Below are 19,610 nucleotides of genomic sequence, written 5' to 3' on the forward strand. Positions count from 1 at the left end.
TCATGGCTAGCTGACGGATCTGGCTGCTCATGGCTAACTGACGGATCTGGCTGCTCATGGCTAACTGACGGATCTGGCTGCTCATGGCTAACTGACGGATCTGGCTGCTCATGGCTGGCTGACGGATCTGGCTGCTCATGGCTGGCTGACGGATCTGGCTGCTCATGGCTAGCTGACGGATCTGGCTGCTCATGGCTAGCTGACGGATCTGGCTGCTCATGGCTGGCTGACGGATCTGGCTGCTCATGGCTGGCTGACGGATCTGGCTGCTCATGGCTGGCTGACGGATCTGGCTGCTCATGGCTAGCGGACGGATCTGGCTGCTCATGGCTAGCGGACGGATCTGGCTGCTCATGGCTAGCGGACGGATCTGGCTGCTCATGGCTAGCTGACGGATCTGGCTGCTCATGGCTAGCTGACGGATCTGGCTGCTCATGGCTGGCTGACGGATCTGGCTGCTCATGGCTAGCTGACGGATCTGGCTGCTCATGGCTAGCTGACGGATCTGGCTGCTCATGGCTGGCTGACGGATCTGGCTGCTCATGGCTGGCTGACGGATCTGGCTGCTCATGGCTGGCTGACGGATCTGGCTGCTCATGGCTGGCTGGCGGCTCGGGCAGATTCTGTCTGGTTGGCGGCTCTGGCAGATCCTGTCTGGTTGGCGGCTCTGGCAGATCCTGTCTGGTTGGCGGCTCTGGCAGATCCTGTCTGGTTGGCGGCTCTGGCAGATCCTGTCTGGTTGGCGGCTCTGGCAGATCCTGTCTGGTTGGCGGCTCTGGCAGATCCTGTCTGGTTGGCGGCTCTGGCAGATCCTGTCTGGTTGGCGGCTCTGGCAGATCCTGTCTGGTTGGCGGCTCTGGCAGATCCTGACTGACGAACGGCTCTAGCGGCTCCTGACTGACGAACGGCTCTGACGGCTCGGGACAGACGGGCGGCTCTAATGGCTCGGGGCAGACGGATGGCTCAGATGGCGCTGGGTAGACGGATGGCTCAGATGGCGCTGGGTAGACGGATGGCTCAGATGGCGCTGGGTAGACGGATGGCTCAGATGGCGCTGGGTAGACGGATGGCTCAGATGGCGCTGGGTAGACGGATGGCTCAGATGGCGCTGGGTAGACGGATGGCTCAGATGGCGCTGGGTAGACGGATGGCTCAGATGGCGCTGGGTAGACGGCCAGTTCAGGCATTGCTGTGCAGACGGCAGACTCTGGCCGGCTGAGGCGCACTGTAGGCCTGGTGCGTGGTGCCGGAACTGGTGATACCGGGCTGGGGACACGCATCTCAGGGCTAGTGCGGGGAGAAGGAACAGGGCATACTGGACCCTGGGAGCACACATTAGGCTTAGTGCGTGGGGCCGGAACTGGTGGTACCGGGCTGGGGACACACATCTCAGGGCTAGTGCGGGGAAAAGGAACAGGGCATACTGGACCCTGGGAGCGCACATTAGGCCTAGTGCGTGGTGCCGGAACTGGTGGTACCGGGCTGGGGACACGCATCTCAGGGCTAGTGCGGGGAGCAGCAACAGGACGCACAGGACTCTGGGTACACACAGGAGGCTTGGTGCGTGATTTAGGCACTGGTGGTAAAGGGCTGGAGACACGCACCATAGGGCTAGTGCGTGGAGGAGGCACTGGTTGTACTGGGCTGGGGACTGTCACAGGAGAGTTAGCACATGGGGCTAATATAGGAGGTGCAGGACTAGGGAGGCGTACAGGAGGCCTGGTTCGTGGGACTGTCATTCCCAGACGGTTAGCACGCACATCAGGACGAGCATGGAGAGCTGACTCAGGTAACCTCACATCCCGCACACGCTCTGTCGGGTGGATCTTGTGCCTCACGCACCAACACAGCAGCTCCCTCATTTCACTCTCTTCCAACCTCCCCAATAAATCCTTAACAGTCTCTGCATCATTCCCATTGCTCACCTCCAATATCAGCCCGACTGGCTCAGGTTCCCTCTTAGAGTCCTCACGGGTAGCACGGGAAGTTGACGCAGTTCTCCCATCTGGACTCGCCACACTCCCCATGAGCCCCTCCCCAAGAAATTTTTGGGTATTACTCACGGGTCTCCAGCCTTGCTTCCGTGCTGCCTCCTCATATCGCCTCCTCTCGGCTTTCGCTGCCTCCAGCTCTTCACGAGGGAGGCGATATTCTCCCGGTTGTGCCCACGGCCCCTTACCATCCAGTATCTCCTCCCATGTCCAAGAATCCTGTGTAGGTGGGTCCTGTTGCCGCTCTACATGCCGCTTGATCCGATGTTGGTGGGTAATTCTGTCACGATCGTGTGGAGGATTGACGGACCAAAACGCAGCAGTAGGAAAATAAGCCATATTCCTTTTAATGAATACGAAGGAAAAAATGAAACAAAAACACTTACACACTAACAAAACAAGAAAACGATCGTGAAGCTATGAACGAAGTGCACATACAGGCTACAAACGTATAACATAGACAATTACCCACATCACATGAAAGCCTATGGCTACCCTAAATATGGCTCCCAATCAGAGACAACAGAAATCAGCTGTCTCTAATTGGGAACTCATTCAGGCAACCATAGACTCTCCTAGACAACTAAACCAACATAGACAACGCTAGACACATGCACTCAACACAATCCCATACACTACACCCAACACCCCCTTTACCATATAACCACCCAAAACCTATAAAACACAAACATTCCCCATGTCACACCCTGACCTAACTAAAATAATAAAGAAAACAAAGAATACTAAGGCCAGGGCGTGACATAGACGAGTGATGAGCTGTGCTTGGTTGTCTCCAGATAGTGCTTAGCATTTAGGCTGAAGAGTAAAATTTGTCTCATCAGATCATAGAATCTTTTGACTTATGATCTGAGTCTTTCACGAGCCTTTTTGCAAACTCCAGACGTGCTACCATGTGCCTTTTTCTCAGGAGTGGCTTCCATCTGGCCGATCTCCCAAAAAGCCCAGATTGGTGAAGTGCTGTTGAGACTGTTGTCCTTCTGGCAGGTTCTCCCATCTCAGCCAAGGAACTCTGCAGTTCTGTCAGAGTGGTCATTGGGTTCTTGGTCACCTCCCTGACCAAGGACCTTCTTGCCCGGTTGCTCATTTTGGTCGGACGGCCAGCTCTAGTCAAAGTCTTTGTAGTTCCATAATTTTTCCATTTCCCAAGGATGGAGACCACTGAGCTCTTGGAATCTTTCACCACTCTCTAAATGGTTAAATGAGTGAGAAATAGAGATGTCATTGTTGCAATAGTTTGTGACTGCCCAACATATACTAGCATCTTAAGTTGACATGTTGAATTATTTTGCCATATTATTTGATTGTATATTGTGATAATTTCCCCAATGTGGACAGTTTGTGTTACTACTTTACACAATCTTGCATTTTCACCCCATAAAATTTAGTGGAATTACACATCCGTTTTACCTCAGATTGGTGATGTTGGTATAAAAGTGTACAGTCATCACCATGACATAATATTAATTGCTTAAAACAGATCAATATCTTTGCTTTTGTACCATTGATTTTGTCACACGCTTTGGGATGAGCAGGACTTCCACTTGGATTTATTGAATTGGGACTGATAATCTGCGGCAGCCTTTCTAAAATAGTCGCTAGGCACACACCAATAGCAGCCAACCGTTGTCACTGTTGATATCCAATGCCGCGTCGTGATTCTAACAGAAAAAGTGGTCTGTTACCTTTTAAAGAAATGGCAGCACCACCGAAATCAACAACCGACAATCCAAAATATAAATATAAGCCTTCTACAAATTCTCGTCTAGCCAACAATGTTATTAGTTATTCCAAGTTTCTGTGTGGCCTTTGAGTAGTGTTAGTTTAAACAGCGCTACACCCCAAATGTTTTCCCAGTTCGAATGATTTCAGTGTGATATCGATGGAAGTGATTAACAAAGAAAGCATTGCATTACAGTTACTGTATTGGCGACGCACTTGAATCAAAATGCAACATATCAAAATGTAGCTAGCTCTCTTCTACAAATGGTCTTCTAACCAGTGATGTACACATTATTCCCAGATTCCATGTGGTGTGAGCTGTGTTAGTTTTAACCAGATGTGCAACCTCATCTCCCTCCTTTCTTGCAATTGATTTCAATGTGATATTGATGAGTCATTGACGGTGTTTAGTTTCTTTTTCCGTGTTGGCGATCCCCAAATCAAAATGCATCATTCCAAAAATGCAGCTCACTGTCCTCTGCAGGTTGTTCTCTAACCAGAGATGTAAAAAATATCTCCAGTTTCCATGTGTTTTTAAACTTGTGATTGTATGCGCTGTTTAAACTATCTGATTTCCCCCTAATCGATAGTGATTTATTGCCACTTCTCAAAACAGGGTTTTTGGTGCGTGTGCAGTTTATAAGGTGTCTACTATTGTTGCATATTAATGAGTATCTAACTTTTTGTCACGATCGTCATAATAAGTGGGTGAGAGAGAGGACCAAGGCGCAGCGGGAAATGAAGACATCTTCTTTTATTGGAGATGAAGACAAAACGAACACTATACATAAACAGAAACAAAACAACAAACGACCGTGAAGCTACAAACGTTAGTGCACAGACAAGCAACAAACGTTCAACATAGACAATTACCCACAAATGCATGATGCCCATGGCTGCCTTAAATATGGCTCCCAATCAGAGACAAATGAAAGACATCTGTCTCTGATTGAGAACCACTCAGGCAACCATAGACATACCTAGACACATTCACTCAACCATAGACATACCTAGAAACATTCACTCAACACAAAATCATACACTACACCCAACACCCCCTTTACCATATAACCACCCAAAACGACAAAACACAAACATTCCCCATGTCACACCTTGACCTACCTAAAAATAATAATGAAAACAAAGAATACTAAGGCCAGGGTGTGACACTTTTCAAGATATCACAATCTGCATATTGGTTATTGATTAGAACACGTTAAAACCTTTGATATTGGGCCTATTTATCTGTCTTGTCAACAGGAAGCAGAGATTTTCAACTAAAGTTTAGGAATTTTGTTACGTTTCCCGGCTAGAAAACCAAATAATGTCGCTCAAACAGAAGGGGGAATTAACAAAGCGTCACTGACAACAACCAACACAAAACAGTTGGGGTTTTAGGAGGGGTTCTGAAAGACACTCATGAGGGTGTCCACTGAAAGTTGACTAGCCACAACAACTGGAACCTAAAAGACACCCACCATGAGCACCCATTAAGAGGAAAATAAAATAAAAAACCAGACCAAACTTAAAGATAGGAAGCAAACCACAAAGTGGAACAAAGCAAAATAGGGAAGATCAGATTAAAAATAAAAATAAAAACATTTATAAATTATAAAAACGTAACATTCCTTTATCAAACTAGGGAGTGCCAACCCTCCACTTCTCTCAAGACAACGGGAGCATTGTGCCAACACCTTCCCACTAACGAGATGGCAACCAGCACAGGTGTAACACATACTGACTAATGAGGTGACACCAAATAGTGCTAAAGTCCAAGCTCAAAACATAAATGGACAAACCAAAACCTGAAACAATATAAATTGAACTTTCAACATGAATTGATATTGTATCAGGTAAAAACTACTGAATGATCCCAAAAACGTACTCCAATTGATTTATTTTGATATACCAGAAATCACCAAAATGGGTTTGCCCTGCCTGGTGTCTGTGTCACAGTGTGTGTCTCACTGTGTCTGTCACCAGAGTGGTACACTATACATACAAAAGTATGAGGACACCCCTTCAAATTAGTGGATTCGGCTATTTCAGCCACACCGTTGCTGACATGTGTATAAAATCGAGCACACAGCCATGCAATCTCCATAGACAAACACTGACAGTAGAATGGGCTTACTGAAGAGTTCAGTTACTTTCAACATGGCACCGTCAAAGGATGCCACCTTTCCAACAAGTGAGTTCATCAAATATGCTCACAGAACGGGACCGCTGAGTGCTGAAGCACGTAGCGTGTAAAATGAGTCTGTCCATAGTCTGGTCTCTGAATGTTCTTGAGTGGCCCAGCCAGAGCCCGGACTTGAACCCGATCTAACATACAGTGGGGCAATTGTGCAAGTTCTCCCACTTAAAAAGATGAGAGAGGCCTGTAATTTTCATCATAGGTACACTTCAACTATGACAGACAAAATGAAAAAAAAAAATCCAGAAAATCTCATTGTAGGATTTTTAATGAATTTATTTGCAAATTATGATGGAAAATAAGTATTTGGTCACCTACAAACAAGCCAGATTTCTGGCTCTCACAGACCTGTAACTTTTTCTTTAGATGCTCCTCTGTCCTCCACTCCACAAAGGGTCTGAATTCCACACATACAGTCAAAGGTTTGGACACAGCTACTCATTCAAGGGTTTTCTTTATTTTTACTATTTTCTACATTGTAAAATAATAGTGAAGACATCAAATCTATGAAATAACACATATGGAATCATGTAGTAAGCAAAAAATCATTAAACAAATAAAAAAATATTTTATATTTGAGATTCTTCAAAGTAGCCACCCTTTGCCTTGATGACAGCTTTGCACACTGCATTTTTACATTTTTAAGAACTGAGCAATAAATATAGCAGCACGAGAAAGCTGGGACCCGCTTTTAAATAGTGGCTAGTCAAAACTCTGTTTTCACATGCAATTGCACAATGACTGGGACTAAAATAACCCATGTTTCACTAGGCTCTGTTGGCTATGGGCTCTCCAACCGTGTTCAAGGGGTCTTGGGCCTATAGGCTATGTTTGGAGTTATTTGTCCACTTTAGTTGTGATACAAACCTTATCAAAACATACAGTATAGGCCTATGGGCTACGCCATATGATGCATGTGACTAGGATTTGAAAAAGTTGCCAAAAAAATGCATACGCTCTTTCTTGACTAAGATTGCATCATTCACAAGTGATAATATTCTCACCATTCAGACTATTCTCAATTTAATCTTGTCTTTACATATGCTAAATAAAATATGTGTGAAATTAGTTGTGATTAAGAATGGGCCATTATCATGCACCTGTTGGAACAGGGGCAGGGTAAAAAAATACATGTCATCTATAGGCACTTGAATAGCAAATGGAGGATGATTTCCCCGCAGTTCATTTTCATACCAGCCAGGTAGGCTACTCCGGTTGTAAATACATGCACAGTTGAGAAATAAATATTGTAGGCTCAGCCTACAGAAAGCTGGCGGGATCCTCTTTTTAATAGAGGCCATCAAAATTCTGTTTTCTCACACAATTCAAAGCATAGCCTATAGTAATGTTGCGCAACAGGAACACTTATTTTGTTCCATGATTCAAACAACTATGAGGAGCTGACAATAAAGCGCTGACTAACAGGCCATTAGCGACTGGCCGTCAGCAACTTTGGTTGGGCTATTTGTCCCTGCTGGTCATCTATGAACGTTTGACCATCTTAAAGAACAATCTGGCCTAGGGCTGACCCCAATTAGTTGACAGGTCGATTGTTTGGTCGTTAGGCTGTTGGTCGACCGAGATTGTTTTAGTCGAGCAGTAACAAATATTGTGCGTCCATCTCAGCCAATTTATGCTTGATTCGAAAATGTGGTCGGAGGCTCCATATGGAGGGTGTGACGCAATTGCGGAGCCTCCAGGGATATGCAAAGGCCAAATCAAGCTCTATACTGCATCGCCATGCGCCTTCCAAATGTAACAATGCGGAGGGCCTGGTATAGCTCTGCACTGAGATGATTGGTTGACGGTAGGTGGGGGCGGTACATCCTTTATAAACACAAACTCACTTCCTTGACAACAGCTCTGTACTGCTCGGCGAAGCGCAACAATGTATGTCATGCAGACATCGGATTGACCATGCGCCCGGATGCACAATGCACTTCTCCATCCAAAATGTGCTCTGAACTGTTTGCTTTGATTGTTAGTGTATATCAATTCCCCATTACATACAATACCGTTCAAAAGTTTGGGGTCACTTAGAAATGTCCTTGTTTTTGAAATAACAAAAAAATGTGTCCATTAAAATAACATTAAATTGATCAGAAATACAGTGTAGATAGACATTGTTAATGTTGTAAATGACTATTGTAGCTGGAAACGGCAGATTTTTTATGGAATATTGTCACGCCCTAACCATAGAGAGCTTTTATGAAATCACATATGAAAGACACCAAATTAAAGCTACACTTGTTGTGAATCCAGCCAACATGTCTGATTTCAAAAAGGATTTACGGCAAAAGCACACCTTGCGATTATGTTAGGTCAGTACATAGCCACAGAAAAACACAGCCATTTTTCCAGCCAAAGAGAGGAGTAACAAAAAGCAGAAATAGAGTTAAAATTAATCACTAACCTTTGATGATCTTCATCAGATGACACTCATAGGACTTCATGTTACACAATACATGTATGTTTTGTTCGGTAAAGTTCATATTTATATCCAAAAATCTGAGTTTAGGCGGGACGCTACTGTCTCACTTGGCCAAAAGCCAGAGAAAATGCAGCACGCCAAATGCAAATAAAATACTATAATAATCAAACCTCTATTAAATCACACATGAAAGATACCAAATTAAAGCTACACTGGTTGTGAATCCCACCAACATGTCAGAATTCAAATAGGCTTTTCGGCGAAAGCAAATGATGCTATTTTCTGAGGATAGCAACATTGTAAGCAAAGAGAGAGAAGCACGTTTCAACCCTGCAGGCATGACAAAAAAACGCAGAAATAAAAATATAATTCATGCCTTACCTTTGACGAGCTTCTGTTGTTGGCACTCCAATATGTCCCATAAACATCACAAATTGTCCTTTTGTTCGATTAATTCCGTCAATATATATCCAAAATGTACATTTATTTGGCGCGTTTGATCCAGAAAAACACCGGTTCCAACTTGCTCAAACGTGGCTACAAAATATCTCAAAGGTTACCTGTAAACTTTGCCAAAACATTTCAAACTACTTTTGTAATACAACTTTAGGTATTTTTTAACGTAAATAATCAATAAAATTGAAGACGGGATGATCTGTGTTCAATACAGGATTAAAACAAACTGTAGCATGGTTTCTGGTTACGCGCCTCAAACAAAAAGTACACTTCACTCGACTCTCGTTCTGAACAGGGCTACTTCTTCATTACACAAAGGAAAAACCCTCAACCAATTTCTCAAGACTGTTGACATCCAGTGGAAGCGGTAGGAACTGCAAGAAGGTCAATTAGAAATCTGGATTCCCAATGAAAATCCATTGAAAAGAGAGTGACCTCAAAACATTTAAAATCTGAATGGTTTGTCCTCGGGGTTTCGCCTACTAAATAAGTTATGTTATACTCACAGATATGATTCAAACAATTTTAGAAACTTCAGAGTGTTTTCTATCCAAATCTACTAATAATATGCATATCTTATCTTCTGGGGATGATGGCAGTTGAATTTGGGTATGCTTTTCATCCAAACGTGAAAATGCTGCCCCCTATCCTAGAGAAGTTAACAACCGTCACTGCCCAGCGACAGTTTCAACAAACAACAACTTTTTACCTTAATTCTTACCTTAACATAATAGTTAGTTAGCTATTTGAGTTCGAACATTCAACACTGGTACAATAATCCGAATCTCTAAAAATGATGTCCTAACATTACATAAAGGTATTCACTCCCAGTTTTCTTCTATGGTATTATGGCGGTCTGCAAACAAACGTTAGAGGTGCATGCCACCACCTACTGTACTGGAGTGTGGAGTCAATCAAAGTTTACAGACCAATTTTATTTATTTTTCTCACCTTTATTTAACCAGGTTGGCCAGTTGAGAACAAGTTCCCATTTACAACTGCAACCTGGCCAAGATAAAGCAAAGCAGTTTGACAAAAAACAACACAGTTACAAGTGGGATAACAAAAGCAGTCAATAACACAATAGAAACATCTATATACAGGGTGTGCAAATAGAGTGAGGAGGTAAGGCAATAAATAGGCCATAGCAGCGAAGTAATTATTTAGCAAATTAACACTGGAGTGATAGATGTGCAGATGATGATGTGCAAGTAGAAATACTGGTGTGCAAAAGAGCAAAAAAAAGTAAATAAAAACAATATGGGGATGAGGTAGGTAGTTGGATGGGCTATTTACAGATGGACTGTGTAAAGCTAGAGCGCGTGCTATGGGTGGGTGTTGCTATGGTGACCAGTGAGCTGAGATAAGGCGGAGCTTTACCTAGCAAAGACTTATAGATGACCTGGGGCCAGTGGGTTTGGCGACGAATATGTAGCGAGGGCAAGCCGACGAGCGCATACAGGTCGCAGTGGTGGGTGGTATATGGGGCTTTGGTGACAAAATGGATGGCACTGTGATAGACTGCGTCCAGTTTGCTGAGTAGAGTGTTGGAGGCTATTTTGTAAATGACATTGCCGAAGTCGAGGATCGGTAGGATAGTCAGTTTTACAAGGGTTGTTTTGGCACCGTCGGTGAAGGAGGCTTTGTTGCGAAATAGGAAGCCGATTCTAGATTTAATTTTGGATTGGAGATGCTTAATATGAGTCTGGAAGGAGAGTTTACAGTCTAGCCCGACACCTAGGTATTAGTATTCGTCCACATATTCTAAATCAGAACCGTCCAGAGTAGTGACGCTAGTCGGGTGGGCGGGTGCAGGCAGCGAGTCGGTTGAAGAGCATGCATTTAGTTTTACTTGCGTTTAAGAGCACTTAGAGGCCACGGAATGAGTGTTGTATGGCATTGAAGCTCATTTGGATGTTTGTTAAAACAGGGTCCAAAGAAGGGCCAGATGTATACAGAATGGTGTCGTCTGCATAGAGGTGGATCAAGGAATCACCCGCAGCAAGAGCGACATCATTGACATATACAGAGAAAAGAGTCGCCCCGAGAATTTAACCCTGTGGTACCCCCATAGAGGCCGCCTGAGGTCCGGACAACAGGCCCTCCGATTTGACACACTGAACTCTATCTGAGAAGTAGTTGGTGAACCAGGCGAGGCAGTCATTTGAGAAACCAAGACTGTTGAGTCTGCCGATAAGAATACGGTGATTGACAGAGTCGAAAGTCTTGGCCAGGTCGATGAAGACGGCTGCACAGTACTGTCTTTTATCGATGGCGGTTATGACATCTAAATGAATAAAGAAACAAACACATGCTTCACTGTTTCATCAACCATACACTCCGTACACAAGCCGTTCACGTGCTTGCCAACCAGATGTAATGATGAGTTCAATGTACAGTGTCCTAGATGCAACCAAGCAAACACAAGCTCTTCCTTCCTAATCTGACCAATGAATCTTGGTTCACCAATCACGGAGTAGTCTAGCAGTAGTTAAGCTGTTTTTGTTGAAAATCCTTATTAGTACAAAGGTCAAATTAGCTTTTGAATTTCCTTTTTTTGGAGGGAAAAGCTAATATTTCACTTTAAAATAAATGTATATCCATTGTCTTGCTAATATCTCCTTCTCTCACCGCCGCCTAACTGAAGGGCAGAATGGAAACGGATCTATGGTTTGACTTTCGTTCTCGCTCTCCCTCTCTCTGTCTGTGACTCGTCTGTCCCTCCCTCTGCCCCTCTCGTTCTCTCCTAGTAGCTGAAGTGCAGAGTGAGATAGAGCGTATCTTTGAACTGGCCCGGACCTTACAGCTGGTGGTACTGGACGCAGACACCATCAACCACCCGGCCCAACTGGGCAAGACATCCCTGGCTCCTATCATCGTCTACGTCAAGATCTCCTCTCCTAAGGTGAGGCCAAGCAATGCAAAAAAAATGGCAACTTACATTTCCATTTCACAAAATACACTTTGGTAGTTTAAACTTGACATGTCAAACTGAATGCAGTGTACTAGTGTACAGTGTGCCATAGTGTATTACATGGTTCATATTCTAATACTAACCTTTATTTTCTAGTAATGTATTCAGCCGACCTTCCATCTCACACACAGTAATATTAGTGTAATTGTGTAAAGGTAGATGCAGGCCAGGAGAACACTGGTAAACGGTCCAGTGTGAGAACAGTGAGTGACAGATTGATGAAATAAACAGAGCTGAAGTGAAAGTCTCCTACTGGTTTATGGAGGTCTATGGATGTCCCTGATGCGTTGGGGAGCAACTGGTGTATGGATGTCTTGTCACTGCTCATATCGCATTTTTCTAACTGAACGGCGTCCTGTTCGGTTTATTAAATACGGCCTGTCAGCGTTGACTTCTCCGCTCGTCTGAATGGGAGAGAGTGAAGTGAGGCGACTGATTCATCACGCTAACCTTCAGCCTTCGTGTAAATAACACCCATGATTCAAATATCCTTAAAAAAAAACGCTGGCATTTGAGTAAGATAGAAAGGGAAAGAAGGCGTCGCTGAAGGAATGTGAATTATGGCTCTAAATCAAAGTGTCGGCGGTCTGAATCGCAGTCTATTTGACCCCTCTTTTTATAGACTTCTGCTGCTGTGAATCAGTAAAATCATAGTTCTAGTGCTGATGTTAGGTTCAAGTTTCCACGTTGCTTCTACATCGGAGGTGACTTCCTCACAGTGCTGATGATGCTGTGATGTGTTGGAGTTAGTTTCGGTGCTGATGACGCTTCCATGTGATGGAGTTGACTTTCGTTGCAGTGTTGACCTGCTTTCATGTTTATAGCGTTGACGTTGTTACGGTGCTGACGGCGCCATGCCTCTCATGCCCCTCTCTCGTATGTCCCACAGGTTCTGCAGAGGCTCATCAAGTCCAGGGGGAAGTCCCAGGCTAAGCACCTCAACGTCCAGATGGTTGCCGCAGACAAACTGGCCCAATGCCCTGCCGTGAGTGTAGCCACACCACTGCCCGGAGATCACCGTTACCTGGATGACACCCACCACATACCACATCTAATACATCCTGGACATTTCATAATACCGTTTCTGTATGCAGATTGATGATTTGGGTTTGTGTGCATCAAGCCTCTATTGATACTGTAAAGGAGACTATTGCGAACTCACACTGAAAACACACACTCGAGTTACTTGAAGTCTTATGTGTATTGCTACTGAGGTTTTGAGTCGTGTGCGTATATCTCCCGGTAGGATTCTGCCCTTATATTAATAATACTGTTCTGGAATGCTTCAGAAAGACTCATATCTCCTGCCAATTCTATTTCCGTCCTTCTGTGATCTTCTTGGATATTCTTTTAGAATATGAGTGCAATCATTACAGGCTTGTGGAAAATCTGCCCTAATGTTCATCCAATAGCATCAAATCAAATGTTATTTGTCACGTGTCGAATACAACAGGCGTCGACCTTACCGTGAAATGCTTACTTACAAGCCCTTAACCAACAATACAGTTCAAGAAATGGAGTTAAGAAAATATTTACTGAATAGACTAAAGTGAAGAAAAAAAAATATGAGAAAAAACAGTAACAAGTAAATGACAATAACGAGGCTATATACAGGTGGTGGCGGTACCGAGTCAATGTGCGGGAGTACAGGTTAGTCGAGGTAATTTGTAAAGTGACTATGCATAGATAATAAACAGCGAGTAGCAGCAGTGTAAAAACAAAGGGGGGGTCAATGTCAATAGTCTAGGTGGGTTTTGATGAATTAGTCTTATGGCTTGGGGGTATAAGCTGTTATTAAGGAGCCTCTTGGTCCTAAACTTGGCGCTCCGGTACTGCTTGCCGTGCTGTAGCAGAGAGAACAGTCTATGACTTGGGTGACTGGAGACTTTGAATTTTTTGGGGGCCTTCCTCTGACATCGTGTCACGTTCGTCGTAGGAACTGAAAATATACTCAGACCAACGTGCTGCGTGATTTGGGTTCCACATGTTTAATAAAGGAAACTCACAAAAACAATAAACAGCAAACGAAATGTGAAGTCATGGGGTGCTCACAGGCAACTACACACAAACAAGATCCCACAAAAAAAACAGTGGGGAAATGGCTGCCTAAATATGATCCTCAATCAGAGACAACAATAAACAGCTGCCTCTGATTGGGAATCATACCAGGCCAACAGAGAAATAAATGCACTAGATTACCCACCCTAGTCACACCCCGACCTAACCAAAATAGAGAATAAAAAGGCTCTCTATGGTCAGGGCGTGACACATCGCCTAGTATATAGGTCGTGGATGTCAGGAAGCTTGGCCCCAGTCATGTACTGGGCCGTACGCACTACCCTCTGTAGCGCCATTGCATCCCTAGTGGGATTTAGCTTTCAACAATCTCACTGATCAGAAAATTCTTGCCAAATTAATATTTAATGCTATTAATTTTTTTTTTTTTTTTGACAGTTTTTGTCTAATTTTCGTAGTCCGAGAAGCAGGTCAGTTTCTTGCTGAAGTAATTTGGAAGTTATTCCGAAAGAATTGCGAAGTCTGTCCTTTCTTTATCACTAAGAAAAAGTAGATCCACTGTTTTAAAATCGTTATGATGCTATTCTTGGCCCATACATAGCACATAGCACGTGCTGTTTTTTAGCCCTTAAAACATCCTCCTTTCTCCCTCTCTTTATCTCTCTGTTTTCAGCCCTTAAAACACTAACAATTGAGTTTTTTCCTATCCTTCCTCTCTTTAGGGCACATAAAACACTAACAATACACTCAGAAAAGGGCTCCAAAAGGGTTCTTTGGCTGTCCCATAGGAGAGCTATTTTTGGTTCCAGGTAGAACGCTTTTGGGTTCCATGTAGAACCTTCTTGGGAAAGGGTTCTACATGGAAACCAATAATGTTCTACCTGGAACCAAAAAGGGTTCTTCAAAGAGTTATCTTATGGGGACAGCAGAAGAACCCTTTTAGGTTCTAGATAGCATCTTTTTTTTCTAAGCGTGTACTGTTTTCCCCCTCCTCCCTCCCTCTGTTTATCTCTCTATCTCTCATGTAGGAGATGTTTGACATCATCCTGGATGAGAACCAGCTGGAGGATGCGTGTGAGCACATGGCTGATTACCTGGAGGCCTACTGGAAGAGCACCCACCCCGCCAGCTGCAACCCCCCCAAACCGCTGCTGGCCACAGACGCCCTGCCCTCCAGCCCCGCTCCCGTCTCCAGCATGCAGGTACAGGTGCTGACCAGGCTTTAGGCCAACATGGGCAGCCTGCTCCAGGGCCCAGACAGGGAGAGCAGGGAGACCAGTAGCTCACTGGCCATGAGCAGCCTGTACCGCCACTGAGTCAGAGTCATGACACACTGACCACGCTAGGAAAGAGCAGGGCAGAGAGAGAGAGAGTAATAGGAATAGAGAGACGAGGAACATGACTGGCGGTGGGCCTGCTAACCATGAGTAGTCAAGATCATTAAGTCTGGAAAGTACGCTGACAACTCAGGAGCTTGTCACTTGAATTGGTTAAACACGGTGGGTTGCTATAATGAATTCCTTTGAAATAATGAATACTTCCAGGCAAAGGAATGAATAGGGTGATCACGATGTGTTTAGCATTATGCACACTTGTCAGTTTGAAAATAATGATCTATTTGAAGGTTCTGTATTTAACGGTGAGCAGCGAACAATTCGTGTGGGTAATTTGATTGATTCCGATCTGTTTCAGTTGTATTTAAAATGTCCACATCTTTTCCCCATCCATTGCTCCCCATTGGGAAATGTAAGACTGAAACTCCTGACAATGAAAGTCCTTTTGAAACTCTTGAAAATGCTGATGAAAATGCTTCTGATGAGTGAGGTTGACATGTCTGTGATTGTGGTGAGTGAGATACTCCGTCATGAGAGCTGTGTGGACTTCAGGGTTGCGTCTCAAATGGCACCCTATTCCCTATATGGTGCACTACTATAGACCAGTGCCCATAGGGCTCTGGTCAAAAGTAGTACACTAAATAGGAAATAGGGTGCCATTTGGGACTTGGGCCAAGTGTTAGTATTCCATGGGGATTCGACCTTGGTTCTGGAGACTTAAAATAATAAACCAGGCCAAATTAATCCGAAAGCAAACGGATATGAGGATTTTTAGGGAAAGTATTCTCCAGGACCATAGGCAACCTTCAATGGTTGGTTGATAACCTATATTCAACCTTTGAATGTGCAGTGCACATGTGTGTATGTGTACACGTGTGCCGTTTGAATTTCATGCATGTGGGTTTGCGTGTGTGTGAATTTGAAATATTGTCTGGAAATGTGTGTTTGATTTGCATGTGTTTGAGGGTGTGTGTTTGTCTTTTTTACTCTGCATATGCGTGTTGGTGTGTCTAACTGTACTAACAGGCGTGTTGTGTTGCTAACCCCAGGGCAGCGGGGCAGAGGAGAAAACAGGGGACAAGGCAGGACAAGGTGGGGAGAGGAAGGGCTCCAGAGAGGACCACCAGCATCACCATCACCACCACCACAGCCAGCATCAGAGCCAGGAGCAGCCAGATGGGGGGGAGGAGGAGGAGGAGAGGGAGGAGGAGGAGAGGCCCCTAAGGACAGAGTCTTCCAGGAGACCCCAGCACATCCACCACCGCTCCTCCTCCCAGCGAACTGAGCAGCACCACAACCACCACCACCATCATCATGGTGGTGGTGGCAGTGGTGGCCGGGGCAAGGGTCTCTCCCGGGGGGAGACACAGGACTCAGAGACCCCCGAGAGCCGGGAGAGCAGAGAAAGCAGAGACTCAGCGTACATAGAGCCTCTGTCTCAGCTCCTACACCAGGAGGAGGAGGAGGATTTTGGTGAGGAGTATGACGAGGAGGGGCTTGGAGATGGGGGGCACCCCCAGCAGCAGGGGCGCTACGAGGCCCAGCCCCAACCCAGGGACCATCATCATCACCACCACCACCATCACCGCGCCGGCGAGGAGGCGGGCCACAGCACAACAGGACACCACCGTTCTAAGGAGCGTAACGAGCAGGACCACAACGAGCGCAACAAGTCACGCGGTCACCACCACCATCAACGACCGGCCCGCGACCACCACCACCACCAGTACTATGACCGCGACCGGGACAGGGAGGGGGAGGTGGCCCCCAAAAAGAGGGGTGACACAGAGGACTGGGCCAGAGACCCCTATATTCACCAGTGACAGCCTAGCCCCGAGACCCCAACCCCCCACACACTGAGACAGTGGTAGGACTCACCCCCCTCTCTCTGAAACCGTTCTGTTGTCCCATCTTGCTGCTACACCTGTCTATGTATGCTTCCTTTGTAAAGGCCGTTGCATCCTTAGCAATGGCAGTATTTTTATTATATATAGTAAATAAATATATATATATATATGTGTGTGTGTGTATCGATACATAGACATTGTCGTTTATGTGTGGATATGCGTGGATCTTCTCAAATATGCATATTTTAAACCTGTGTTTGATGAAGCATGACACAACAGCAGAATTATTTTCTGTACTGAGCTGTGCTTTCTGTGACTAGCATTTAAAAAATGTATTTCAATATTTGTCAGGGTTTTTTTATTTATTTTTTGTATGCTGCCACTTAAAGAAGAATGTGTTCATTCAGACTACTGTTAGCAATGACTGAGAGGTGGGAAACCACGCAACTGGGTTAAGTGCTATATATTTGCAATTGTTTTGGGTTTAATTTAATTGTTCCTGTTTTCTTGCTTGCGTTTCAAAAAAATCTGCATTGTTCATTTTCGGTGTTTGGTCCTCTGATGTTGATGCTGCCTCTCCATCGGGCCACACCTTAGTCTGGCCTTACAAGACAAAGCGAATAGTGACATGACATTACCGTACTGTTGTTCAATTTATAAAGGGTCCAGAAACATTTTGTAACATTGATACACACTCTGTTCAGCACTTTTAGTGCAACATACTGTAGACTGAATCACATTGTTGGTGTCAGGTGTACAACTATTTTATATTTTAGAGTATAGTTATCGGGTAAAATCAATCCACTTTATTCCATGATGGTATGTCTTTTTAAGTGTAACCCTTTTTTAAGAACAGTTCCACGCAATTAGTACAGTCCAATTAGCTATAAATGTGCATTATGAGGTACCCCAAAAATATTTCCTTGAATTATATTTATTTTGATGTGTAATTGAAAATCATTCACAACCACTGAGTGAAATCAACTGGATGCTAAAGGTTTGCCTTTCTGCTAGGCTATGGTGCTCAAGAACAGTTGTAATAACCTAATTATAACAGACTCCAGCTCCAGACCAGGGCGTTACATGTGGCTTCCTAACGCTGAGCCTCAGTATCAGCAAGCCCCACATAACGCACTGGACAAGAGCTAGTTATAAGGTTTGCATTGATGATGAGGTTAGGGTCGAGTCCTTACTCGAGGAAATGTGTCTGATTTAGGTGAATGCCTGAGTTATAAGAATTAGATCCCTAGTGAGGTTTCTTAGTACAGGCTGCCCTCTGTAAGGAGGTTAGGGTATGTGCCCCAAATGTCACCCTGCTCCCTATATATAGTGCACTACTTTTGACCAGGGCCCATAGAGATCTACTCAAAAGTAGTGCACTATTTAGGGAATAGGGCACAATTTGAGATGGATCCGAGGTCACATACTCTGGCCCTCTGTTTACATTACCACCAACCAGCCAGTCCCATAGAACAATTTTCAATTTTATTTTTGCCTAAAATATTATGATTATCCATTTATATGCTACTCTAGTAGCACTACACATTTTTAAGAGTGTACATTTGTATGTACATATGTATAAATACAAAAAATAAACTTGGCAACAAAGAATTGATGTACAAGAAAATCAATTGGTCTTGGATCTATTTGAAATATGTTTCATGAAATGTCGTTTCTTACGCAGCTGTGCTGTCTGTCTTTACCGTCTGTGCGTGTGTGTCTAAAAGTAACTGCTCCCTCTGAGAATGACATTCGTAGCTGACGTTAGTACTCTGACCAGGAATGTTTTATTTTTATAAATGTTTTATTCAACTTTTATTTAATCAAGGGAGCCCATTGACACCATAGTTTCATTTTCAATAGTGCCCTCGGGACATCAAATTCAACACGAACGTTCCAATAAAAATGTATACAAATTAAAGGTTACAATTTGAAAAACTACAATTTCATCACTACAATACATTTTCACATTTGAATCGAGACAAATGCAATTCTCATTTAACTAAATCAACATTAGACTAATAAACTGCCTTAGCAGCACCAGGGACTCAAGATGCAGGGGGTTCTGCAGGTTATTCAAAAAATCACGAGGATGTACTTATTCATTCGGTGGAGACCCGAGAAACCCCAAACCCCGTGAAACGGCTTTCATCGGTGGAAGAAGGAGAGGACCAAAGCGCAGCGTGGTTAGAGTTCATCTTAATTTAATGATAACCAAAAACTGAACACTACAAATTACAAAACAACAAAAGTGAAAACCGAAACAGTTCTATCTGGTGCAGACACACAAAGACTGAAGACAACCACCCACAAAACACAATAGAACACAGGCTACCTAAATATGGTTCCCAATCAGAGACAATGACTAACACCTGCCTCTGATTGAGAACCATATCAGGCCAAACGAGAAACCCCACATAGAAACAGAAAACATAGATAATACCCACCCAACTCACGCCCTGACCACATTAAAACAAAGAAAATACAAAAGAACTATGGTCAGAACGTGACACAGGAGAATCTCCTCTTTTATGTAAGGGAAGGACATGTGCCGCTTTCCAAATTGTAGGGATAACACCACAGACAATTGTCAAGTAAAAAATATAGGTCACTGGTTCTGCAAT

The 19,610-nt window shown here is 44.2% G+C and overlaps 1 protein-coding gene across 11 annotated transcripts in view; it reads left to right on the top strand.

Annotated features, from left to right (window-relative positions):
- Positions 1 to 18,613, top strand: part of LOC129822769 (voltage-dependent L-type calcium channel subunit beta-2-like) — a 153,032-nt gene extending 134,419 nt beyond the window's left edge. For 6 of the 11 annotated variants that reach the window (XM_055881157.1, XM_055881161.1, XM_055881164.1 and 3 more), the window contains 4 exons: positions 11,566 to 11,720; positions 12,679 to 12,774; positions 14,834 to 15,007; positions 16,189 to 18,613. In XM_055881157.1, coding sequence (XP_055737132.1) covers positions 11,566 to 11,720; positions 12,679 to 12,774; positions 14,834 to 15,007; positions 16,189 to 16,962 — 1,199 coding nt within the window. In that variant the 3' untranslated portion in view covers positions 16,963 to 18,613. The remainder of the gene's footprint in view (positions 1 to 11,565; positions 11,721 to 12,678; positions 12,775 to 14,833; positions 15,008 to 16,188) is intronic. The other 5 variants (XM_055881158.1, XM_055881162.1, XM_055881165.1 and 2 more) reach the window with 1 other exon arrangement.
- Positions 18,614 to 19,610: the final 997 nt, after the last annotated feature.

The sequence above is a fragment of the Salvelinus fontinalis genome, chromosome 25, assembly GCF_029448725.1.
Source record: "Salvelinus fontinalis isolate EN_2023a chromosome 25, ASM2944872v1, whole genome shotgun sequence".
Taxonomy (NCBI): Eukaryota; Metazoa; Chordata; class Actinopteri; order Salmoniformes; family Salmonidae; genus Salvelinus; species Salvelinus fontinalis.